We start from the raw sequence: 27,203 nt of genomic DNA, 5'->3' as shown, positions 1-27,203 counted from the left end.
GAAATGAGAACTTGTCAACATTTTTCCCATGATAGTCTGTCATGTGAAGTTGCACATTCTAACTTGGCACTGGAAGGCAGGAGAAATCAGCTTCCTCACTTGCTCATGTCTGTATTTCACTGGCCAGTTTAAGGGATTCTGACATCTGCATTTGAATAGTTCCACATTTCCATGTGGCAAAAAAATACATCAGACTGGGGAGCTTGTGTGCTCTTCACTCAATAAACAACAACAGTTATCTACACTTGAATATACTTTAATTAATGATAAAAGCATGACATCAGTTTATAAAGTTGTTACATTTTTCCTAGAATATTTCTTGCCCACTAGACATGGATATCATTGTGACAGCAAGAACTAACTGTGATCACAACACAAGACGGGCTGGCTGCGGCAGCAACAAGGCGGCGGCTACCTAAGTCATATATAAAGTTGAACTGTGGTTGTGTTCAGTAACATACAGAAGGGGACAAAGATACAGACACATCGGCCATGGTGGCCAGAAGGCAAAAGCTAAGTCAAGAAAAAGGAATCATTTTTGTTCTAAGTTTAAAAAAAAAAGACACAGTTTGATGCTCACACTGCTAGTTACATTAAAGAGTGCAAAATAACTGCTTCAATCATAACTTAACATTATAAAAAAAAAGGGAAAAACAAACATTTACTACACAAGTTGATGACTACAAAACAATCTTGACAGATTGGATCCAACCTGTACCATACTTACATCATATTGTTGGACATTACAGACAAAACATGATTACACAATTATGTCTGAAAATCCTCACATTGTACAACAGCATTAAAACTTGTTATATCACTGAAAAGTGGTGCTCCATCAGAAAGATGACAATAGTTCTGCAGCTCTACCGTTTTTGTTTTTTTTGTTTTGGCTAAAATCACATTCAATAGGAAATCTTCCATCAGATCCAAGAACACTGGAATTGTAAGGTCAGGTTGATCGCAGTATTCCACACTTGAGTAAGTTGACTCTATCGACTCCCAATGAAAGACTCATACCTTGGTCCACAGAGAAAGTCCAGGATGTCACACTGGCAAAGAGTCAGTCCACACTCAGTCAAATAAACCCATGATACTTAACACAGATTTAGGCAGACATGTTTATTGGGTAGAATGTTCCACCCCCCTTGTCACTTTCAGTGGCCATGACACCTATTACGCAGGAGAGAAATGGCAAGGGTTCAACTTTAAAGCTTTGGTAGTATCCATCACCTGATAATATACCTTTAAAAAATAGTACCAAACAATTCTTTGGAGACATGAACTGTGGGGCACACTGTCAATAAGAAATTTGGTTTTGGTTTGTTTCCCACATTAAAGTTTCGAAAAGGCAGCAGGATCATTGACATATCACAGGACCCTGTCAACAAGTGATGTTTGGTATATGGTCCAGTACTGATAAATAAAGGTTATGGTGGTAATAGATTAGCATAAGCTATGTCATATCACACGAGAGTTCCTATCTACATTTCTGAGTTAGCTGAAATGCTGAGTACCTTACTGATGATGGAATATACAACTTATCAAAGTTGATGTAACATGCAACTAGACAAATAAATTATGTGCAACTGTGCACACAATGACTATGGCTGTCAACTGGGTGAAGTAGTTTGTCTTGAATGTAGATGAAGTCTCAAGAACAGCTTGCCATGGCCAATGGCTGTGACAAGAGGATGCTGCAGACTGTATTTCAAGGGCCAGGTCATAACATTTAGCATTTCGATAGGAAAATTACAAATAATGTCAATTTCAGAGTGCTAAGTACAACCAGCCTTTACGATCCATCTTCACCCTCCACATCCTGGAGCTGATCTTTCTGCGAATCTTCACCTGAAGCACAAAAATAACATTATAATTAACACATACAAAACTGAAAAAAAAAAAAAAAAGAAAAAAAAAGGACTGGATTATGCCAATCTGGAAAAGCATGTAATGCCTGAAATGGCCAGGGATTATTAAAAAACAGCTTCCATACCAACAAACTGTATGACAGCTTCCATACCAACAAACTGTATGATGCACAAATATAATGAAATCCAATATTATCAACCAAACCTGCATTTTGATCCATCTGTCTTTAGATTTTTGCAAATAATATGCAAGACATGGTTTGGTCAGAGGATTTAAAGTTAAGGTACAGGGACTTATTTTCAATGTTTGTAGTAGAATTTGTAACTTTGATTGTAACCAGGGTGTTAAAAATGTGCTAAGAAATATGTAGAGCTACAAACATTTCAAGAATAGCTAGCCAGATGTAAAACTGAATTTTACAAAGACATGTGCAAAATAGCCCAATAAATGACCATAAATAGCAAAAAACATACTGGTGTTCAGTGTGTAATATGCATGTAAAATGATTCCCACGTCCAACAGGACATATTCCAATGACAAGAAAATTTCCCATAGCCATGACATGTCATCCCAGCCAAATCTCCTGTGGGAATATAGATTTGGAGTGTAAATCAGATATTTGTCACGACTACTTGCCCTATCAGTTAAAGAAATCACTACAAAGGTACCTTCAGTCTGCATATCCGATGTCCACAGAGTAAGGTTGTCCCTCAGTAACTGCATTATCAATGTTGAATCTTTATAGCTCTCTTCTGACAAAGTATCCAGCTCTGCAATGGCATCATCAAATGCAGCCTTTGCAAGTCTACATGCTCGATCAGGTGAGTTGAGGATCTCATAGTAAAATACTGAGAAGTTAAGGGCCAGACCAAGTCGTATGGGATGTGTTGGCGCCAGCTCCGTCATGGCAATATCACTTGCAGCTTTGTATGCCACCAAACTGTTTTCAGCAGCTTCTTTCCTGTCGTTTCCTGTGGCAAATTCTGCTAAGTACCTATAATAGTCACCCTTCCTGCAAATGCAAACAGTGTTTTGTGAACAGGAGGATCCACAAACTGGCCACTGAGTGATCCAAAAAGTAATCAGTGTTACAAGAGTCGAGTTCAATCCCTACTGACAACGTGTTTACATCCTTAGTATAAACTATTTGTTTACATGCATTGTTATGAAATCATGTTGAAATGAACATTTTTTGCACAGGCTGACGCTAATATACAACAAAATATTGATTCTATTAAAACTTTTGAAGAAATAAACCATTACATATTTCAGACTGCACTTCCACTAAAGTTATTCAGGTAGTCATAAATCCCCCTGGATTACTATTTCAGCAGTTAATCTCCAAGTGATTCAAGTAATCATATATCCACTAGTAATTTTATTTCAGTTATCATATCATGAGCTTTAAGAGGAAGGAAGAGAACAAAATCAGGCATCCGTCATGCACCATTTCAGTGAAATCCACAAACTCTGGTATATTCCTGACAATCAGGTGGAATTGGGATTTGAACCCATAATCTTAAGTTTCTAACACACCAGAATGATGTCACTCTGAATAGAAAACTAGCATGGTTGACAACTGGAACATTGTGCCAGAAAGATGCAAATGTTTAGTAAAGCTCTACAGAAAACACTTACATTTTATAGTAGAAAACTTTTGACTCTCCTGAACTTGCTGATGGTATCAGGAAAGTCTCCAATACATGAAGTACTTCATTACAAATGTCTTTCAACTCCTTCTCAATCTGAAACATTATGAAAAGGTGGAACTATAAAACATGATGAAATCAGCATGATCAGTCAGCTGTTTAAGAATGGCATTGGAACATGACGCTGAAATGATAGGACAATGAGGAATTTCACGAAAGGTCTAGGAACATTTAATAGTTGGTCACATAAGATGTATCAGGAAATGAACTATGATGCACGACATAAACAATGACCATTCAATCACAAAAGCCATGCTGCTTTAACTCAAATGAAGTACAATCATGGGTGCAAGATTTTTCACTTAAAATGGCATTTTGTAATATTTGATTTAAATGCTTTAGTCACAAAAAATGCCTTCAAAGATTGTCCCCATCTGTAAATTGGTAGAATGATTATGTTAATGTTAGTCTTTCTGACCTGCCAATGCATGTCTATATAAAGTATCAGCTCCATACACTTTCCCTTCAATTACTGACAATTCCTGTTGCTTCACAATAAATATGCAACTCATTTACATTTCAATTTGTTTTTCCAAACTGTACTTGGTGACATTCAAGCTACTTGAAAACTTTTCTTTTTTTAAATAACTGAGTGTGAACTAGAAGCTCGTTTCATACAGCTTTCAGCAACCAGAAATGGGCCTCACAAAGTCTACAATCTGGGGAATCGAACCCTGGTCTTTGGCGGGACAAGCGAACACATTAACCATGAGGCTATCAAACAGCCTGCCAATAATATGAACATTGATCAATGCAGCTAGGGTACGACATGCAGCCACCTCGGCAAGCCTGAACCTTTTACTCATCTCTTAACATTAGTATCTGTGGTTGAAGACAAATTCTAACCCAAGTTGTCACAGTGTTGGAGAGAGCAGTGCTTAAATACTAGGGATTTTATGATACACTCACATGTTTTACTTGAGCTCTCATTAAAGTGAGATATGCAAGAATGGAATATGTACTTGCATCACAATAGTGCAAGATATGTTAGTTTACAAAGGTTGCACATGGCACTGTGGACTATAACTGTTAGTTTATTATGTAACAAATTTGAGTGTTATGTCAGACCACTAGTTATTACTATGACAAATTAAGTCAACATGGGCAGGGCTTCAAAAGTAAGTTGAAAAGCCACTTGGCTCAGGGCAAGTGAATTCAAGAAAGTAACTTGTCCTGACTTTTTCCAACTTCCACTGTGCATCAGCCACTTAACTACACTATTGTATTCATATTTGTTACCCAACGTTCGTGATACATTCAATATTTGCCACACAGTGTATTCGTTACAGCCCTACAGAATACCATTCTAAATAACAGGTGCATATAAACTTAAATACTCTTAATTCTGCACTTACCCCAGACCTATATTCAGTAATTAATACTTTCTTGTCTTCAGGCTTTTGTCCATCACTATTCTCCTTTTGCTCCATGCTGCTGATTATTCTCCATGATGCTCGTCGAGCTCCAATGACGTTTTTGTAGGCAACTGACAGAAGGTTACGTTCTTCAACTGTCAGCTCACAATTCATCTTGGCCACCTTCTTCATGGAGTGCACCATCTCTGCCAAGAAAATACATTGATCAGACAATAATAGATGGGCCTTTTAATAAGCAAGACAGTTACACAACTGATCAATTAAAAGTTTTTAAAAAGTATAATAGTATCAATGTTAACTTACAAACCATGTTTTGATTTGTACAGTTGCTTTGATATTACAAAGCTATTTCAAGGAGTTTATATAGGATAATTGGAATTTGTGGACCAACAGATGATATCATTGGCTGCAACTGTGTTTTCTCTCGGAATAATATTCAAATCGAATCTATAGCTTCAGACAGTTATAGTTCATTCAATAATACAGATCAACCAAGCATGAGGTCCGGAATTCTATAACCAACTGAAGACTGAAAAGACTTGATCAGTCAAATTGAAAATCAGGGCATTTATCTATGCAACTTCATTAGCACATATTTATTCACATGGACAATATGGAATATAGGGATCATTTATCACTTTAGACTAAAATGAACAAATACAGTTGCAAGAATTAGATTAAATATTCATGCTGTCAGAAAATGCAAATATGACCTGGAGTTTTAACTGATTAATCAACTAATGTGTGTATTTTCCCGAGTGCTTATGAGGCAATGTTCAAGTGATTGTTTGAGTGTTTATTAATCTGCACACCGTATCACTCTCAAATGGATGTCAAGCTCGTTCAGGTAGATTGGTTTAAGATTTAGATGAGATGAAAGAAATTTTCCACCATTCTGACGGCTACTTGATTATCAAAAATGAACATACATGTTTTTTCCACATCGGTACCTCTCATCCTACTATAAGCACCTGGGGATTGGTGTTAATGTACCTCAATAATGGTTATCCATCGCACTGTTTCCTCATATGCTGTGATTCTGAGCTCTCAAACTGTGCCCTTAATTTTGACAATGTTTCATCTGTCCCTTCTTCAGAGTAGATTGCATTGGTACATATATTTAATGCATAAACACCATGACGACACTGGAAATCTTCAGTATATAGGATACAGTATGAACGGTTGAATGTGATAGGTATTGGTACACTGGTCATGTATTCTAATGACTAAAGATAGTTTCCCACAGAAAGTTCAACCCAAAGTGACTTATCAGAGATACAGGCAGCAAAACCTCTTTGCCTCACTCTTACCTCTTGACAACACTGATTGCAATTCTGATCAGTTGTATGTTTTCATTAGGTCAGATGTTCAAATTTTCACAATTGTCATGATGATCGGAATATCAAAAAGCATTTGAAATACTGGTATGTGGTCATCTTCAACATGACCATAATGAAACTGAACAAAATATTCCAGTAATGAGATTTAGATCACAGATAAGCACAGTCTGACCCTGTCTAATTAAGTAGCTATTAAAAGTAACTAAAACAGCGCTGGCATAATATCAATGCCACTTTGGATTTTATGAATAACTGTGTAATGTCAAGGGCCAAACATCGGCCATGTACATCTGGTCGAATTTGTGTGCTGTGTTAAGATTCTGGAAGATTCCCTTGAGAACAGATGGAATTAAGACTATCGTGCAGAGCTCAACTTCAACCATTCTGACAGTGCCAGCATTACTTCTCATGAAGGGAACACCTCCAATAATCCTTTGTAAGTTTTCCTTCTACTTTAAAAGACTTCAACTGTCATTTTCAAGACACTGTCCTCTCCTGTTTTGGAAAGATATCTTAATCATATTATTGTCAAAATAGCCCTTGACCATTTTTGGTTAAGAGTACTTTCTTTAAAAAAGTTATCAGCACATCCTTCATTAGTATTTGTAATGGACATAGCTTGTGTGAAGATTGACAGTATTCTGCAATGCACAAGGACCTATGGGGTATCACAATATAATGTGCAACTCTAACATTGAAATTAGTATCAAACCGAAATATTTAGTTCAAACTGACATGCCCTTGTTTTACATGCCTTAGCAAATTTAAATCAGTCTCATTGTGCTCCATTCACTGTAATACTAAGCTAACATAACATGAATATCTTCATGACATTCAGAGGGCACAAATCTTTACGATCTTTGGGGTTAGGGCTTGGGGTAAAAGTCAGAGCGCTAATTAATCTGTAAAAGTGCGTCTGGTAAAGTCCAGTACTCCCGATAAACAAACAGGGACTCACTCAAGTGGTTACTTCTGCCATAATCCTGATCTCCGAACTTAAATAAATCATTACTTCTTGACAGAGGTTTAATATGTGTAGGGTTACATTTTGTGTTGCCCTAATCTAAAATTTCATTCAGGGATTACAACCACAAATCTTTGTTGATCATTTCTTAATCAGAAGCTGAATTCACAAGTAAGATCCAATTCAAAAAAGCGAAATCAATGTAATAACCACAAAGTATGGCCCCAGTATGAAGGTTAAACAGGAAATTTCAACAACATATGAGAACCTTCTGCTCCGATTATAATTTATGATCTGTCAAGTCTAAGCTGGTTGGAAGAGTGCATAATATTTGGTGAATGAAAGCTCAGAACGCGATAATACATTCGTAAAAGCTTGGTTTTGTATATAACAAGCTATCGCAAAACTAAAACAATGCATTAACATCTTATAGTATTCTTAAGATATGGAGCCTATCGTGGTTCAATGTTTTAGGAGTGTCCCCAACCGGAACTGCAGAGAAGGGACACTTGTAACTACACACATAGACACATGTCACATCGCTAATAAAGCAAATCCAATCTACCAAGAATAACGTGATAGTGAGGAAGACGTTATTTGAGGTATGATACACTAGAAGGAGGAGTACACGACATGCAATACCATCCTTGTATATCTGAGTCATAACAAAATGGCGTCTCGCAAGCCTCATAACCATGGTCACTGCACCAAACATGCATGTGTCGATTCAGTTATATTTACACTGGGTACATATACACGAATGCATGGCAAAAGTATAGCGAAATATACGCTATACATTTCTCATGTATATCCACAACACATGACCTCAAATCAAACCATGCACAGGCCCTGAATCTTGGCCTTGAATGTATGTAGCATATATGCATCAACCATTACACAGGTCTACACATTATTCGTGAAATATATTTCATTCAGTAATACAAACCATCGTATCTTTCGGCTTGTTCGGCTAGCTTAGCCTCATAAACATAATCTTCCCTTTCGGTACACGCTTCTGTGGCATTGGATGACATTTTAAAAGCGTTGATTACACAGGATTGACAGCAATAATATCCCTGTAGAACAAACAAAATGGCTGCGCCCGCCTATGCTGAAAATAGTTCTCGAGACCGGAGGTGAAAGTATTACTACGCGTTAGCGATGCAACTCATTCACTCTATGTGATTAACTTGTGTATCCACCTGTCAAGTAAGCAAAACAGAGCTCAGATTTTCGAATGAACCGATCCTGGTCGCTTAAACGTCCAGTATGCACAGAACTAGGTTTATGACATACTATTACAGATTTATTTTCGTAGAGGATATATTTTGGAGGCACGCTCGGACATGATCCACCCAGGTGCGTGGTAGCAGACCAGTCTGGGGTAACTAGTTGCCGGTTTACCTCACATTCCATGACAACGAACGCGAACAACCTTGGGCCCTACGTATACTTAATCCTCTATTATGTACCAGAACAACACAATTACATATAATATCCTGTTTCTCATGTATTCATACAGCCACATGATGTTTAAGCATATATTAAGAGCCAATCGGTTTATGTAAGGGATGGAAACCATTATTAATATTATTTAAAAATCCTCTTGACCTAAACGCTATTTTATATTTTTATTAAATCTGATATTAATTTTTCAATATTGTTAATGGGACGTAGACTTAATATTTAAAACACGTTTAAGAAATTAAATCAAACAAACAAAAATACCCATAGTAGAATAGCACTTCTCAGCAAATCATGCTTGTTATAAGGGGGGCGGGTGGTCAGGCTCGCTGACTTGGTTGATAACCCCAATTCGCAGATCGACGCTCATGCTGTCAATCACTTTATTGTCTCTGTGATTTATAGACTGCTGTTGAACAGCTTGGGAATAGTTATAAGCTCTGGTGTTTGAACGCCAATTCTAACCTGGATCTTGACGGGTCCAAGTTAACGCATCAAGGAGCTGAAAATGGTTTTGCCTTATCATTGCATCTGTTGGTTGGGGGGATTCAAAGGTGAGTGTGTTATCGAGCGATGGGGTTAGGTGTAGGATCCAAAGATTTAAAAGACCATGCCTGCGGAAAATAGTACCACACCGTACCGTCAGTTTTGTCCCGGCGGCTACACATAAAAGCTTTATAAGAACAATATATTCACTCTGTTGTTAGTACAGGTTCGCTGACTTCGTCGATGCTTATGCTACTGACCACTGGTTTGTCTGGCCTAGACTTCATTATTTTTTAACCGACGCTACATAGCTGGAAACTTGCTGAGTGCGGCGTTAAACAAAACAAAACAACAACAACAACAACAACAACAACAACAACAATCCACTTAGAATATGTGCAGACTTCGGACCGAAGACCAACCATTTCAAGCTGGAGGTTACGAGAGACCGGCTCCACATACTGCCTCAGTTGAGATAGACATTGCTGTCATATTGCTCAAAGCGGCGTAAAAGTAAACTCACTCAATCACTAACTCGCGGGGTGGGGTCTACGTGTTGAACTGTTGTAGGGTATGTCAGTGGGCATGAGTGTTAAAATGGATTTCGGATTAACTAAAGCAGCTACACTCGGGCGCATGCTCGTTGCTTCATTGCACGTCAGTGATCTTCAAACGCGGGCTAGATACACCCTCCTCCTGCTCATTTACTTGTGGAGTGTCGAGATAAACTTTACTAATCTCAATGCAAGATAAATTTCATGTTTCTCAACTTGTCATGCACTCCCATCCGATGATATACTCAAACTGTTATGCACTCCCACCTGCTGATATACTCAACCAGATATGCGCTCCCAGCTGCTGATATACTCAGCTTGATATGCGCTCCTACCTGCTGATATACTCAACCTGATATGCGCTCCCAACTGCTGATATACTCAACTTGATATGCGCTCCCACCTGCTGATATACTCAACCTGTCATGCGTTCCCATCCTTTTATATACTGTGCATGTCGTGCGCTCCCTTCCTTTGATATACTGTATAGTCAGGCAGTTCTATCCTTTGATATCGGCCGCCACAAAGCTGGAATATTGCGGAGTGCGGCGTAAAACTAAACTCACTTTGATATCTGATTGTTATGTAGCCCCATTCCTTAAATTGATATCTGCAAGTGTCATGCAGTCTCATCCTTTGATAGCTGATTGTCATTCAGTCCCATCCTATGATATATGTGCTTGTCATGCAGTCCCGTTGCATGATATCTGATTGTCATGCAGTCCCACCCCTTGATATCTGCAATTGTCATGCAGTCCCATCCTCTGATATCTGTGCTTGTCAAGCGCTCCCATCCTTTTGATGTATTATACATCCCATGCCACACTGTACCCGATCATGCACTCAAATCATATGTTATACCGTAGCCGATCATGCATTCACATCCTGTCACACTGTACCCGACCATGCACACCCGTTCCATGTCATATGTTAACCCTCACCCAGTATCATTTGTGGACTAATTTATTTCAGTGTATGCATAATACGTGCTACGAACAGCATTGCTGACGCCGTACGAACCTTTTTTCGGTGACGTATGTTTGAAATGACGTCACACTAGAAACGACGTCATTAATGAAGACTTATGACGTCATTCCACGTGTTTGTAAATGGCAGTCGTGATCAACCTTTTTCCCGGAAGCGATCTCTCTGTAAAGATGTGCATATCACAATGGCTTTCGTTTCAAAAGCGCGATTAAAAAGTAGTACATTCACATTATTGTATTGTGTTCTCTATACAAACCTAGCTAGACGTCTGGTTTGGACGTCTGGAGGTCGGTGTAGTCACGGAATTCTAAGTTATCTATACATCCTGATATACCCGTCACGGAGAGAAGGTCGATACCATCCCGCTCACTGTCATCAATATTTCAGATAATCCAATGGATGCATGCGATGTCTTCACTTGAAGTGACGGCAGTTATGGCCCGTTAGACAGTAGTAAGGTCGGTAAAGTAAGGTCACGTCTGTCCCTCAAGCCAACTGACTCGTCCCGACGAAAACTCGGGTTTGATTCTACACATGGGAACAATTTGTGAATCCAGTCTCTGATATTCCCAGCTATTGGATGGAATATTTCAACGGGGTGAACGTATACTCACTCATAGAAATAAATAACTGGTTTGTTTTTTGACGCCCCAATATGCCAGCTATATGGCGGCATTTTGTAAACATACAATCTAGTGATTGACAGCATGAGCATCCATCACTAGCAGTATACTAGACATATTACTCTTCTATCTTCACAAAAGAACGTTTTCTACCATATTTCCGGTAATGTCCTGCCTCAGCAACAACATCAAGACTAACCTGTGAACATGCGGGTCAGTAACCCATCGTAAGGGGCTACTAACGTGATCGAATTGTCAGGCTCGCTGATTTGGTTGAAACACGTCATCGTATCCCAGTTGCGTAGATCGATGTTCATGCTGTTGATCACCCAATAGAGTGATCCAGACTGGACTATTCTCAAACCACCGCCATATAGCTGGAATATTGCTTAGAGCGGCGTAAAACAACAAAATCAACCAACATACACAAAACCAGTTTTGATGGTTTTCAAGACCACCGAGGAATACGCACTTCACATTGAATATGTCATGACTGATTAGCAAACAAAACGGGTTCTATTTTGGTATTTTGAAACAGAGACAGTCCCTGTTATGTAATATGACATTGAGTGGCATTATTGATACAACTGATATATGTCTTTTGCACAACAAAGGCTCCATGCCCTTACAATCGTTAGAAACAGGATGGGGAATTCACGCACGCACGGATGCGCTGAAGACCAGTTCAACCCTGATCTTCACGGATCGTTTTACAATAAAGAGAGAGTAGGTTGATTTTATTGTTTTTGTTGTTGGAGAGGCTATGTGCAAGCAATATGTTCAAGCAACAGATTTATTGAATAGATATACAGATTCAAATTCAATGTCCCTCACTCTGAAGAGTGAAACGTCCCCGATATATTGACTCGTGGAAATAAGGATATTTGTTTAGAGCTTTCGCTCATCTAGTGTTGTGTATATTTTTATCTTACGTTGTTAAACTTGTGCTGACACAAACATACTTTCGAACTTTAAAAATAAATATAAAAGAATGATTGAAAAAAGAAGAGGGAAATACCCCCCCCATCACCACCAACACCCCCCCCCCCACCCAATTATAAACTAAAAAAAGAAACTAATAACCAACAACCCCCGCCCCATCCTCACCCCACCCCCAAACAATATCAAAAACAAAACACAAAAAACTAAAGAAACCCCAATAAAATACTTTAACAACACAGAAATCAAAACAAAACAGAGTAACATCGATAAGACAAAGAAACAAACCCAAACAACCTCCATGACCCTACCTTCCACCCCACAGCATGACACCCCCCACCAAAACAACCCCCCAAAAAAAACCCGAAACCAAAAAATCAAACAAACCCAAAACCAAACAAAAAACTAAAACTAAACCAAAAACCAAACATAAAAGCAAACAAACAAAACAAACTAACAAGCAAACAACAACAACAAAACAAAAACAACACACATAACAAAATCGAAGCAAGTCAAACCAAACAGAACAACTCCAGACAGAAACGACAGAATACCTGCAACAACAATACTCCAAATATAAAGGGGGTGGTGGGGTATCCTAGTGGTTAAAGCATTCGCTCGTCACGCCGAAGACCCGGTTTCGATTCCACACATGGGTACAATGTGTGAAGCCCATTTTCTGGTGTCCCCCGCCGTGATATAGCTGGAATATTGCTGAAAACGGCGTAAAACTAAACTTACACACTCCAAATATAAAGTGAGTGAGTGAGTGAGTGAGTGAGTTTAGTTTTACGTCGCACCTAGCAATATTCCAGCTATATGTCTGTAAATAATCAAGTCTGGACCAGACAATCCAGTGGTCAACAACATGAGCATCGATCTGCGCAATGGGGAACCGATGACATGTGTCAACCAAGTCAGCTAGTCTGACCACCCGATCCCGTTAGTCGCCTCTTACGACAAGCATAGTCACCTTTTATGGCAAGCATGGGTTGCTGAAGGCCTATTCTACCCCGGGACCTTCACGGGTCCCAAATATAAAGTAATATTGGTGTAGTAGCAAATAGAAAATCGTAAACTACTAGTATGATGGGGTAGCCGAGTGGTTCAAGAGTTCGCTCGTCACGCCAAAGACCCGGGTTCGATTCCTCACAGGGTATAATGTTTGAAGCCCCGTCGTGATATTGTTGAAATAGTACTTAAAGCGTCGTAAAACTAGACTCAATTAGTCAATCGTAAACGCCAATGCCGATGGGTTTATGACGCGTGCAAACAATACGCATGTATTCATAATAACCCACAGCTCATCAGATAACAGGTAGCGTCACCTGCATATATCGAGTCCAGGTGAAATCTACTTCGTGATAACAGATACCAGTGCTCGTAAATATTGCCGTAGTAGTAAAACGCCAGAAAGAGCCATGTACTTCGCTGACCCGGTTTCCCGAAACTGGAAAAACGGGTGCTGATTGTCCCTCCCAGGTTATCTCCCTTGGTCCGCTACTGTTTGTTCACCACAGATTGTGTTTAATCGATTTTTGCTATCGACAGACGGGATCGTGTCGTTTCTACAATTGCAGTAGACGTACCGTCTACCGCTTCCGGGCCGTGCATCTACTTAAACTAGCTAAAACTGGAATTTCGCCATGTCGCCTGGCTCACAGTCAGATCCGATGATCTCGAAATTGAGCTTTTGGTTTCGTTTCTAAACTCCCTTGTTAAATTTACCCAAATTGACTTTCGTTTCTATGAACAGAGAAGCTAGTGCGCATTATTTGTCAATAATCCATATAAATTAGTATAGAATACCGATATATGTGACTTGAAGGAACTGAGCACCACCCGATCCGTTTATATTATAGTTAATCTGTCCTAAAGGCCACATGAATCACAATGTATGGCATTGTATAATATTGCATACAATCGTCAATAGGTAGGTAATTACTTCTAAGCTATAAATGTAACTCTGATTGATTAGGGTAACAATAATCTTTATGAAAGGGGAACTTGTCTGGGAAACTTGTTTGTTTGTTCGGCAGTCGTAGGCGACATCCGAGACGTGAGAATGCATATCCAGACAATTGTGCGTGACTGTTGTCAAATGGTATTTTAGGGGTGTTTTATGTGTTTATGCCCTTTTATAAACAAATCGTTAATAAACGTTCGTAATACTCGTCGGGCAAGACCGGAGCTCAGAATGTTTTCTTGTTACATTCTTCTATTCTTGTTTTGAAAATGAGATTTCAACACTAACTGAAGAACTTGAAAGTGTGTGGGAGTATGAGTGTGTGCGCGTGTATAAACATTCAAAAGTTGAATATTATTATAACAATGCTAAAGACACGATGGTGCAGACTCAATGTGGACATCGTAGATTTTATTTGTTGCACTTTAGCACGTACAGTATGAGCGTCGCGGATCTTACGTCTGTGCATGAACAATATGAATATGAATGCAGTAAGGCAGCCTACCTTGAATATTTTACGGGTGTGTATTTTTTTTATCTCATTATTTTACGTTTTCGGCTGCATAGCGCCATAATGTCAGCTACTGATAGAGGGCATAGAAAGTGCTGTTACAATACATGAATGTCACGGGTGTTTTCAGATGACACGTAGGACAGGTGTTGTTTGTTTGACATGTATGACGTCACAGGGCATAACACAGGTATCGTCACACCTCGTATAGAACACAGAAGCCGTTACACACAGACGAAGTTTCAGGACATACCCCAGATGCCACTACACTGAGTGAGTGAGCACATCTCGTATAGAGCACAGGAGTCGTTTACAGGACATACCCCAGATGCCATTGCATTTAGTGAGAGAGCACATCCCGTATAGAGCACAGGAGTCGTTTACAGGACATACCCCAGATGCCATTGCATTTAGTGAGAGAGCACATCCCGTATAGAGCACAGGAGTCGTTTACAGGACATACCCCAGATGCCATTACATTTATTGAGAGAGCACATCCCGTATAGAGCACAGGAGTCGTTTACAGCACATGCCCCAGATGCCATTACATTGAGTGAGAGAGCACATCCCGTATAGAGCACAGGAGTCGTTTACAGGACATACCCCAGATGCCATTACATTGAGTGAGAGATCACAGTTCTTATAGAACACGGAAGTCGTTACACATATTGTACACAGATGACGTTACAGGACATAACCCAGATGCCGTTACACTGAGTGAGTGAGTATGACTGCACGCCGCCTTTTGCAATATTCCAGCAATATCACGGCGTGGTACTCCAAAACTTGGCTTGACACGCTGTACCCATGTGGGGAATCGAACCCGAGATGAGCGAACGCTTTAGCCACTAAGCTACCCAACTGCCCCAAATATCGTTACATTACGTACATAGATAGTGGTTACAGGACCTACATGACGTAGATGACGTTACAGAACATATAGAACACGGATATCGTTACAGTAAGTACAGAACACAGAACCTGTTACAGCGACAACAGGACACATGTAGTTACAGAACAAAAAAATGGACACATGTCGTTATCGGACATGCATGACACAGGGGCAATATAACACATTTGTTGTATAGAACATTGGTGGCGTTACAGGACATTTTGGACACAGATGACGATACAGGACACGTATGACACAGTTATAGTTACGCTACGTGTAGAGCATACACAGTTGAGCTATATATGTCGTTACGGGGCATAAAGAACACAGATGTCGTGACGGGGCATAAAGGACACAGATGTCGTTGCAGAGCATACAGAACACAGATGTTACAGGGCACAAAGGACACAGATGTCGTTGCAGAGCATACAGAACACAGATGTCGTTACAGGGCATAAAGAGCACAGATGTCGTGACGGGGCATGAAGGACACAGATGTCGTTGCAGAGCATACAGAACACAGATGTTACAGGGCACAAAGGACACAGATGTCGTTGCAGAGCATACAGAACACAGATGTCGTTACAGGGCATAAAGAACACAGATGTCGTGACGGGGCATAAAGGACACAGATGTCGTTGCAGAGCATACAGAACACAGATGTCGTTACAGGGCATAAAGAGCACAGATGTCGTGACGGGGCATAAAGGACACAGATGTCGTTGCAGAGCATACAGAACACAGATGTTACAGGGCACAAAGGACACAGATGTCGTTGCAGAGCATACAGAACGCAGATGTCGTTACAGGGCATAAAGAGCACAGATGTCGTGACAGGGCATAAAGGACACAGATGTCGTTGCAGAGCATACAGAACACAGATGTCGTTACAGGGCATAAAGAGCACAGATGTCGTTACAAGGCATAAAGGTCACAGATGTCGTTACAGGTCCAATAGGGCACAGATGCCATTAGAGGGCTTTCATGACATAGCTGTCGCTGTAAGACATACGTGACACAGATATCGTTACACTGCGTATAGAACACATATGTCGTTAACCGTCGTTTGGTAAAACATTTTTTATGTTAGAGGTGGGGTATATCCGCCTCTGAACGAGACGATCTATAGAACACAGAGGATTGTACAGGACAGGATATGATCCCCACATATTAGTACTGGGGTCCTGCGCCCTCAGACAACACTGAGTCTCCGAATATGTATAATTTTGATTGCAAAAAATAAACCCATTTAAAATGACAGGGAGACAAAGTGAGACCAGAGATCCAGAACATGGTGAAGTCTAGACTTGCTTCATTTAGCATGGCAGGGAAGACGAGGCTGTAGGGAAGACAAAGTCGTTAGGGGACTGTGATACTGACTAAAATGGCTCTGTTCGTCTCCTAGTCAACACCATCCAGAATAGACTGGATTCAGATTTCGATTAACCTTATCACGTTGTCGGTGGCCAATATTACATGGGGGCGCAAATCGGTTATTAATAGTAACAAGAAACTCCCTCCTAATGTAGTTTCCGTCGTCGCTTGTTGCGCTATCCGCCCATGTTTTCATGCTTGTCTTGCTAATCTTCACGCGACACATGTTGGCAAGTCCTCACAGGCTCGTCTTGTTCAGCGCGGATTCGTCTTGTGGTCAGGATCTGCCTCGCTGCGTGATGGTTACCCTGCACTAGGATCTTATATGAAGCACTACATTGGCCTCAAACGAATTCGATTCCACGGATATCGACGACTATTCGCGTTCATTCATCATAAAATGAAAAGATTTGGAATTCTTATTTTTGTAACTGCTCTTTTCCCGTTTGCTTCTTTTAGATGCTCATTCCGGTTTAAAGGAGACCTAGATATGTGAGACCCGTCCCGTGAAGGTCCCGGGGTAGAATGGGCCTTCAGCAACCCATGCCTGCCTTAAAAGGCGACTGTGCTTGTCGTAAGAGGCGACTAACTGGATAGGGTGGTCAGGCTCGCTGACTTGGTTGACACATGTCATCGGTTCCCCGTTGCGCAGATCGATGCTCATGTTGTTGATCACTGGATTGTCTGATCCAGACTCGATTATTTACAGACCGCAGCCATATAGGTGGAATATTGCTGAGTGCGGCGTAAAACTAAACTCATTCACTCACTCACCTAGATATGTGAGCAGGTGAAACTCTACTTTACCAATACATGTCCGTAAAAGATGTGACGTGTGTGGATTCTTTAAAAAAAATACTGTGGCGCCAGTGTTAAAGTGATCGAGAGCGTGGGTGAATGAGTGAACATGTGAGCTAATTAGAGAGAGAGGGTGAGTGATAGAGTGGATGGCTGAGTAAGTGAATCGGTGGCCGCGTGAGCGAGTGATAGAACGAGTGGCTGAGTTAGTGAGTGAGTGCGATTGTAAGTGGTTGGCTGGCTGAGTGAGAGAGTAAGTGGGTGAGCGAGTGAATGAATGAATGACAACTGACGTCAATTGAATGGGAATAAGTAATCCAAACAATTACGCTTGTAAAGCACTTCCGGTTAAATGGTAATTCGTCATCTCCCCAACTCCCTCCCTCCCACTTCTACTTACATCAGTCACTCTCCCTCTCCCCAAGTCGGCAGTCGGTCCCCCATAGCTGTGACGATTTCTATCGCTTCCGTGAACAACAAAACACTTAATTCTTTGTTAATTCTCATTACATTGCATGACGTACCATACCGACAACCATTCAGCTGTGATAAAAGGGAGCGCCCTTGTATGCCAAGATTATTCATGCAACGCTCCCCTTGGGCTAGTGGACGGAGCGATGACCGATGATCCAACCCTAGGCAGTGCTACAACAAAAGACGCTGAACCAGCATACTTGTCGGCTTTTTGTTTGAACTCACACTGAGTAGTATGATTTACGTTATGGGTGAGAGAGTTTACTTTCTCGCTACACTCAGATATATATTGCATCTATATGACGGCGGAGTGTTAATAATCGTGTCTGGACCAGACAACCCAGTGATCAACAGTATGAGCATCGATATGTGGTGGGGATACTATGACATGTGTCAACCAAGTCGGCGCGCCTGACCACCAGAGCCTCTTATGACAAACGGGGAATATTGGAGTAGCTTAGAGGTTAAAGCGTTCGCTCTTTACGCTTAGCTCCCGGGTTCGTTTCACCACATGGGTACAATCTGTGGTCCATTTCTGGTGCCCCCGTCGTCACATTTTCTGAATATTGCTATAAGCGACGTAAAACCCAATTAACTCACTAACTCACTCACTCACTCACTCACTCGGATCTTCACGAGTTGATTTATGTTATGAAGTTTTGAGTGGATATATGGTAATATATACAATTCATCTTTAATTGAGAATGTTTTCATTTTATTTGGACGTGAACAAAGCTATTATATTTGTTTTTTAAATTAAGAAATCAAATCTTCCAACGCAGCTTGACACACATTTAACCCATTGTACGCTTTTTGGCGGGTATGTTGCAGTACGTATGGATAGTGTGGATAGTGTGGATAGTGTGGATAGTAGTTTCCCTGCTTGTGTGGTTAGTGTTGCATGTATAATGCGTATTTTGATACAGTGAAGGCGATGAGGGTGGGAAGGAGCGTGTGGGGGATCGTTTGGATGCTGTGTGTATGCATGCATGCATATGTGCATGTGTGAACACATGTATGCATGTACATATGCATGTAAGTAGGAAGAGTGGGAGGGGGTGGGGAAGGGAGGGGGAGGTGTACGCTGAGGTTCAGCGTGAGCGTGATATAAACACTATTCTTTCTCGTTCCCCCTCTCTCTCTCTCACACACACACGCTTTCTTTCATACACACATTCTATCTCTCTCCGTCTCTCTCTCACGCACACAATCTTTCTTCCTCAGACTCACATTCTCTCCCCCCCCCCCCTCTCTCTCTCTAACACATTCTCTCTTTCCTTACGACCCGTGAAGATTCCGGGGTAGAATAAGTCTTCGGTAATCAATGCTTGCCATAAAAGGCGACTATCCTTGTCGTAAATGGCGACTAACGGGACTGGGTCTAACACATTCTCCCGCTCTCTCTCACTCTCTCTCTCTCGCTCTCTCTCACTTCCCATGAACCATGTACCGTAAATAAAAACACACATAATTTCTTTATTCAGAACACGATTATGTTATTGCAGTCTGGGATAAGATCTAAGCCTTTGCTGTCAGGAATACAAATTAGTGCTAGTACGTGACAGTCACACAAAATGTCGGTAGTTTCGAACGTGACATAATTGTTCAAACGGTTTCCGTTGTTCTTGCGTTCAAATGAAAAACTATACTAAAATATAGCACAGAATACATATAAAACAAAATCAAGAATAAATGGTTGCTAGAGTTGAAATAACTGAGTAGGATCTAGAGCACTTCACGAAAGACATCCCCAACCTCGGGATCCGCCAATGTTAAGATGAATCTACATCACGACTGTAACATGTAGATAGCGGAGAAAGCCGAAAGGTGCCGAGTATATGAGGTTATTGAGGTCAATGGTCGCTCCAAGCTCCGCCTTCCAGCAGCGCGAGGCGATGGCCCCCAGCTTCCTCGAGAACATCATTAAGTCCAGTCTCCTACAGATTTGGACACGTCAAAAATCAATCACCGTGTCGTATCCGTCGTGGCAATGCCAGTGGATTTGTAGATGTTGTAGTTCTTTAACGCTGGAAGTAATTAGTCCAGGCCCCTATGGAGGTGAGAACACTTGATGAAAGCCATCGCTGTTGATCTCCTTATTATGGCGCAGCATGTCAATATCGGCACTGATTGCTAGGGTCGATACCGTGTGGAGTGTACCCATCAGTACTGTACTGTATACAACTTGTCGGACTCAGGGAACAATATTTCTGCATCTACCCTTTCGAGGGGCCAGGCGTTTTCGTCGAGCGTGGATTTTTCTTCGGTTAGTGCTGCGAAAAACATGTATTCAGCCAAAACAATATTCGTTAGTCTTTCTGTTAATAAAGAGAATGGACATACACTTGTTTCGTGCGGAAGGGATTAAAGTATGCATATTTGAAGAGGGGAAGTATACTTTTTTGTAGAGGGGTGATCAATGTAATCACACAGATGGGAAAGTAATAAAGTACCATTGTATTCATGTAGAAGGGGGAATAACCCATGCATTCGCACAGATGGGTAAAGTACAGCTGTATTCGTGTACAGGGGGAATGGCCCATGCATTCGCACAGATGGGTAAAGTACAGCTGTATTCGTGTACAGGGGGAATAACCCGTGTATTCGCACTGATGGGTAAAGTACAGTTGTATTCATGTAGAAGGGGAATAACCCATGCATTCGCACAGATGGGTAAAGTACCATTGTATTCGTGTAGAGAGGGAATAACCCGTGTATTCGCACTGATGGGTAAAGTACAGTTGTGTTCATGTAGAGGGGGAATAACTCATGCATTCTCACTGATGGGTAAAGTACAGTTGTATTCATGTAGAGGGTGAATAACCAATGTATTCGCACTGATGGGTAAAGTAAGCTGTATTCGCACAGATGGCAACCTTTCATTCCTACACCGGGAACACCTTTGTATTTGCACAGATGACAAAATACCCTTGTATTGGAGCTGATATGATATTACCATTGTATTCGTACACACATGTACACTTTTATTCATGTAGAACGCAAAATACTGCTGTATTCGCACACATGAAAAAAATGCCCTTGTATTTGTGTAGAGGGTCAAGAACCCCTCTGCTGCCACAGAGGGGAAAGTGCTCTTGTATTTGTGTAGAGGGTCAAGAACCCGTCTGCCGGCACAGAGGGGAAAGTACCCTTGTATTTGTGTAGAGGGTCAAGAACCCGTCTGCTGGTACAGAGGGCAAAGTACCCTTGTATGTGTGTAGAGGGTCAAGAACCCGTCTGCCGGCACAGAGGGGAAAGTACCCTTATAGTCGTGTAGAGGGTCAAGAACCCCTGTACTGGCACAGAGGGGAAAGTACTCTTGTATTTGTGTAGAGGGTCAAGAACCCGTCTGCTGACACAGAGGGGAAAGTACCCTTGTATTCGTGTAGAGGGTCAAGAACCCGTCTGTTGGCACAGAGGGGAAAGCACCCTTGTATTTGTGTAGAGGGTCAAGAACCCGTCTGCTGGCACAGAGGGCAAAGTACCCTTGTATGTGTGTCAGATCGATGCTCATGTTGTTGATCACTGGATTGTCTGGTCCAGACTCGATTATTTACAGACCACCGGCATATAGCTGGAATATTGGTGAGTTTGGCGTAAAACCAAACTCACTCACTAACCTTGTACAAGCCTGAATTAATGTCGAGGGTAAGAGTGGTAGCTGGCTGTGCGACTTCTTTTCCATGACATGTCCTACTCAGCAGCACAGAACACCGACTACAGTTTGTTTCATTTCCTTTGTCAACCTCTTTGCCTTAATGCATCTTCGCCACTTATCTGCATATGCTTACATGGCCTGGTCACATAAGTGATGATTTCTTCTCTGTCACACTCATTGTGTTTATGTGTGACCGAGTATCACACTCAAGATGATTTCCCTTCTGTCACACACATTGTGTCAATATATGACCGAGTGTCACACTCCAAATGATTTCTTCTCTGTCACAATTTACTTAGACGGTACTTGTGTGAGGCGAGACATCCAAATCTGTAATGCAGATGGTCTAAGGGAGGCTACTCTTGCCAGGTTACACCACCCCAAACGTTTTCCCATACATTTCCATAGTAACACTAAATTGTTTAAAAAAATATCCAGGCTATCAACAGCCATTCCATGTACATAGTGGTACAGTCTATCCTTTAAACTACAATAAAACACAAATTCTGCCCAAATTGCACGGCGAATTTTCCGAGCACAGGAAGCGGAACACATCAACCCTCCAATCCGCACCAAATGTCACCTACTTGAAAATATCTGTGCACACATAAGCATAGGTCACTGTGATAAAAATAATGGCACCAAATGCTTCAAATTGTGGTCAGTTTTAATTACTGGATGGGTGTGCCTCTAAAACACATAAACATCTTACACTATTTCGTCCAATCACAGCTGTCGCCTGCCTCTGTCCGTTTGAGCTGTTTCCAAACGGTCCCCGCTCGGGGAGCATGTGATTCTGATATAGAGCAGTGGAACCAACAAGACCACTGAACCCGAATCTTTGTTCTAGGTTGAATAACGTATCTACTGAAGCTCTTCAGACATCAGCATACACACTGTGTAATCTATTCATTCATGGTGAGGTATATGCCTGGATTTCACTGTGTACGGAGTGTAGGTACTACACTTTGCCCATGTATCTATTTTAGACCCCGGAACATCCCGTCTTCAGTAACCCATGCTTGTCGTCCCGAACGGGATCGGGTAGTCAGACTCATTGACTTGGTTGATACATGTCGTATCTCACTTACGTAGATCGTTGTTCATGCTGTTGATCACTGGATTGTCAGGTCGATTCTTTACAGACCACTACCATAAAGCTTGAATATTGCTGAATGCAATTTTTAGCACGAAACACACAATAAATCTATTTTGCTTACATATATTCTGTATATACTGCTGGTTGTTTGTCGACTAATAAACGGTGAAATAAGATTGTATAGTTCAGTATTGTCTGTGATGATATAAACAGTTGTATGTGGCAAAATACACTCTTCCAAGAAGAAAAAGATCAAAAAGAATAGAAACAGCTTCAGATCTAATACACGGCAAGTTTTGTTCTTGGTTTAGAGGCTTTGAAGAAATATTTTCAAAACGTCACAAGTAATGCATACATAGCAAAATGCATGTGCAAGAAAGCGGAAAGGCATGCAACATCGACCACTATAATAAGGCAAAAGTTGTATTTAATTCTATCATTCGTTTGTTCGCTTGGACACAAAGAAATGATCATGCCAACATCGATATAGGCCGCCTTGAAGCTTGAGAGTCGCCATCTGCAGTTGCCTCACATTTCAACGTACATCACAGAATCATATCTCGCCTTTGGGATCGTTTCCTTAAAACCGATTCCACCCAAACCCGGAACCGCTATATCCGGGATGCTCATGTTCGTCGTCTTGCCACAGTTGTGGAGACTGCTCAATACATCCCTGGTTTGAGAGGAATTTGCGACCAAACTGTCAGGAATCGAATATGCCAAAGATGGAATTTGACCAAGAAGGCTAGTTGGCGACAGTTCTTCGCCTGCGAGATAGAAGACAACGTGTTCGGAGAAATGAGCGTTTTGCGTCTAATTGCATTCGACGGGTCCGCAGATTTGGTGGGGACAGTGTCATGTTGCGGGGTATGATATCCATCACTGAAACATCTGATCTAGTGGTGCTTCAGGGGAATATGACAACAAATCGGTACCTCAATGAAGTCTTTGGACGTCACATGCTTCCGATTATAAACCGACAGAGGGAGCTGTTCCGGCGTGACAACTCTGTTTCACACGTCGTGGTCGGCTACATGACAGTTCTAACAATTCTTGCCATGGCCTTCCTGATCACCAGATCTGAGCCCGATAAAACACATATGGGATGAAATCGATCGTGTGTAAGTCTCAGACGCTTCCACAACTGGTCATCCCATTGCAGGGAGAATTTCGAAGAATTCCGCAAAATAGACTTTGTCGACTTATCCAGTCAGTCCAGAGACGGTGTCGAGCGGGAACTGCTACCAATGGTGGCAATACAATGTACTGACGTGGACGCAATCTCTTGGACTCATATGAACAGAAACCCAACTATAAAGGCTGTTGTTGTGTTGGCGAACACTTTGTCTACAGACGTCTGAATTTTCACCTTCCTACCAATCGTAGATGGAATAATGGCTGATGCAATAAAATCTTCGAAAATGGCCTCTGCGTTTCCTTTTTGAAGAGTGTATTTTGACCAAAATTGTGATAGTTAAAAATTAACGTCACCTCTGCAATATTCTAGCCATATGTGACAAGGAAGATTGTGCATACTCAATAAATGTAGGTTATTAAATAACCAGTCATTGAAAAACTCGAATAACTAAGTGAACAGGTATCACAAATGGCGTTAAAACTAACATGTAAATCTATATTATTTCATATACAAAGAGAATACAAAATGAAAAAGGCTATTGGTCTCCAAAAACTGAAGGTCGATCACCATACTAGGGCCTATAGGGACTTACAGTGCTTTTGCTACCTGCATGGGCTCTAATTGGATTTATACCATCCCTTCAGCATCTGGCGATTATCGGAATATTTAGACGAAGTTACTTTTAGAAAGTCTGGTAAGTTTAAATATTACGTTAACAGTTTTGTGACTTACATACCCTCTAAAGAGGACAATGATTTACGATACTTTACCCCTTTTGAAGATTTAGCCACTAGCAATCGCAGTTGCTAAGTTATACTACCATTTATAAGATCACATTTATCTATATACAAAACAGTGAGATAGAAACTGCACTGATGATACATTTTATACAACCGACATCATCTTTTGTATTTACAGAGAGCAGTGTGACGTTGTAACAGTGGTGTGTAGTTATGGTAACAGATCACTTTGTCCTACTTACATTAGAGGGCAGACTCTCTGGTAATGATGTAAGCCGGGAGTGTATTCGCTAAGGACTTGACCTCGGCTGACTCCCAACACTGATTACGCTGTGATAACCTAATAACTGCACACTTGTATCTTGATCCAGCCAGTCAGTAGCGTAAAGTATCGTGTCGTCCAGGAAGGTGCACGTTCACATCTCTCTTACGAACAATCAATTCCCAAAGGATTCAATTCCAAGATGAGCTTGTACACAGACCTTTCCTGGCTGCTGACATGTACCTCCCTCATCTGCTTATGTAACTGTCAGGACAGTCTTGTGTCTGTCATACACAAGATGGACCAGTTTGAGGAAGATCTGCTGGATAACAAGGCTGATGTGCTCCGTATTGAGAAGAGGGTGCTTAACATTATCGACGTTGCAAAGACAGAATTGAGAGCTCAAGTAAAGGAAAACATTCGTGAACAAGTGAGAGATGCCATAGCCGAGATTCTACAAGAAGAGCCTCTTCAAGACATGGTGAAAAGTGGGATTGTCTCTGAACTGAGACATCTGAAACAGGTCTACCGTCAGGTAGAGAGGCAGATACATCATGTTTCACGATCCTTAAACGACCTCCGAAACAAAACGGACGTATTTCATGAATCTGTCCTGAAAAGGGTAGATATCTGGAACGGAGAGGACACAGGTGATGTGTGTGTTAACGATAAGCTGAAATTGGAATTAGAACTACAGAAGAGTAATGTGTATATTGCTGATCTTAAGGCTGATAATGAGCGCTTGGCGAAGCTAAACGAGATGTGTCAATCCCAAATATCACAACTGAACTCAACGCCTTCTGTGCTTTCTTCATCCCAAGCATCTCAACACGTTAGCTTCACATCCAGGTCAACAGGGTCGACAACTTCAGTGACGAGAACTAAGCGACCTGTGACAACTACAAAGTCACCTGTGTTGACAACGTCATTGACGACACCCATGCCATCAGTATTACCAGCAACGGCGCTCAGGTCGCAGGATGGAAGGAGGATCCTGATTTCCCCACTTGGGTCAAGCTTCAATTATAAGTTCCGTCAGCTCAACATTGACAGTAACTCTCTCAGTGTCTATCCGTATCACTATATGAGGATGGTGACATCTGTCACCTACATCACAAAAGCACAGAAACTTTTGATAGGATTATACAACCCCACTAAGATAGTGTCGTCTACCCTGGACACAAGCAACGTGACTGTACTGATGGAAGGTGTGTATACAACGGGCATGACAGTGGATGAAGGGCGTGACATCATCTTCATGTCGACGTATCGACCACGTTACTCAATCAGCCGAATGTCTACACAAGGGAAAAACTACAGTACCATTGCTAACCTGCTCAAGTTTGGAGGGTTTTCAAGGCAAATAGCCCTTGACACAAGGACAAAGAGGATATATGGGTGTCTTAGAACGAAGCTGTTTACGGTGACATACGATGGTCAAGGTCCGGCAACACTAGTTAGAGGAAAAAGAATGCATGCAGTGACTTTGGACCAAACAGCGGGAGTGCTGTACTACAACAATGATCTGAAACTGATGAAGATGACGGTGTCCAGTAATGTTAGTTCCGAGGTGACCACACTTTACACAAGGCCCTGGGACATGGTGTTGTACAGGGACACCATGTACTTCAGTGACTCTCGTTTTCCTTTAATAGGCGTTGTTAAAGTGACACATAACAGTAGAGCATGTACTCTCCAGTCAATAAACGTGAAGGCTGTTGATACGCTATGTTTGTGTGTGATTCCTTGAAATGTGTTATAGAAGAATATGGAAAGTACTTGGTGCTTACTGATCAGAGGCTTCGAATCCCAACTAATTACCTCATATTGAAACATTTGGTTTACCAATCATGTTGCTATGGAATATTATTAATGATGCACGTAATTTTATTCTCGATTATTGTTGGTAGGCATTGTGAAATGGTGCGTTCGATGGTAGTATACAAACTGTAGATGTAGGATATTCATAACCTATAA

General features: G+C 41.2%; 2 protein-coding genes across 2 annotated transcripts; one reads left to right on the top strand and one right to left on the bottom strand.

The window, feature by feature from the left end:
* Window positions 1-240: 240 nt before the first annotated feature.
* On the bottom strand, window positions 241-8,642 carry LOC137298319 (14-3-3 protein epsilon-like). The gene is made up of 5 exons (XM_067830526.1): window positions 8,208-8,642; window positions 4,937-5,142; window positions 3,511-3,617; window positions 2,541-2,884; window positions 241-1,851 (listed from the first exon to the last, which is right to left on the bottom strand). Exons 1-5 carry the CDS (start codon window positions 8,293-8,295, stop codon window positions 1,796-1,798), a joined length of 801 nt encoding a protein of 266 aa, XP_067686627.1. The 5' UTR covers window positions 8,296-8,642; the 3' UTR covers window positions 241-1,795.
* Window positions 8,643-25,428: 16,786 nt separating this feature from the next.
* On the top strand, window positions 25,429-26,976 carry LOC137276574 (uncharacterized). Its single transcript, XM_067808232.1, has one exon. It carries the CDS (start codon window positions 25,429-25,431, stop codon window positions 26,974-26,976), a length of 1,548 nt encoding a protein of 515 aa, XP_067664333.1.
* The last annotated feature ends 227 nt before the right edge of the window (window positions 26,977-27,203 follow it).

Source organism: Haliotis asinina, chromosome 1 (assembly GCF_037392515.1).
Source record: "Haliotis asinina isolate JCU_RB_2024 chromosome 1, JCU_Hal_asi_v2, whole genome shotgun sequence".
NCBI classification, from domain to species: Eukaryota; Metazoa; Mollusca; class Gastropoda; order Lepetellida; family Haliotidae; genus Haliotis; species Haliotis asinina.
The sequence above is the reverse complement of the archived record's forward strand: the minus strand, read 5'-3'. Positions and strand labels throughout refer to the sequence as shown.

Excerpts from the sequence above, each read along its gene's own strand:
- LOC137298319 (XM_067830526.1), bottom strand. The coding sequence starts at position 8,295 with ATGTCATCCAATGCCACAGAAGCGTGTACCGAAAGGGAAGATTATGTT. Across the intron at positions 5,143-8,207 it reads ACAAGCCGAAAGATACGATG|AGATGGTGCACTCCATGAAG; the intron begins GTTTGTATTACT and ends TTTTCTTGGCAG. Across the intron at positions 2,885-3,510 it reads AAAGTTTTCTACTATAAAAT|GAAGGGTGACTATTATAGGT; the intron begins GTAAGTGTTTTC and ends TTGCATTTGCAG.
- LOC137276574 (XM_067808232.1), top strand. The coding sequence starts at position 25,429 with ATGAGCTTGTACACAGACCTTTCCTGGCTGCTGACATGTACCTCCCTC.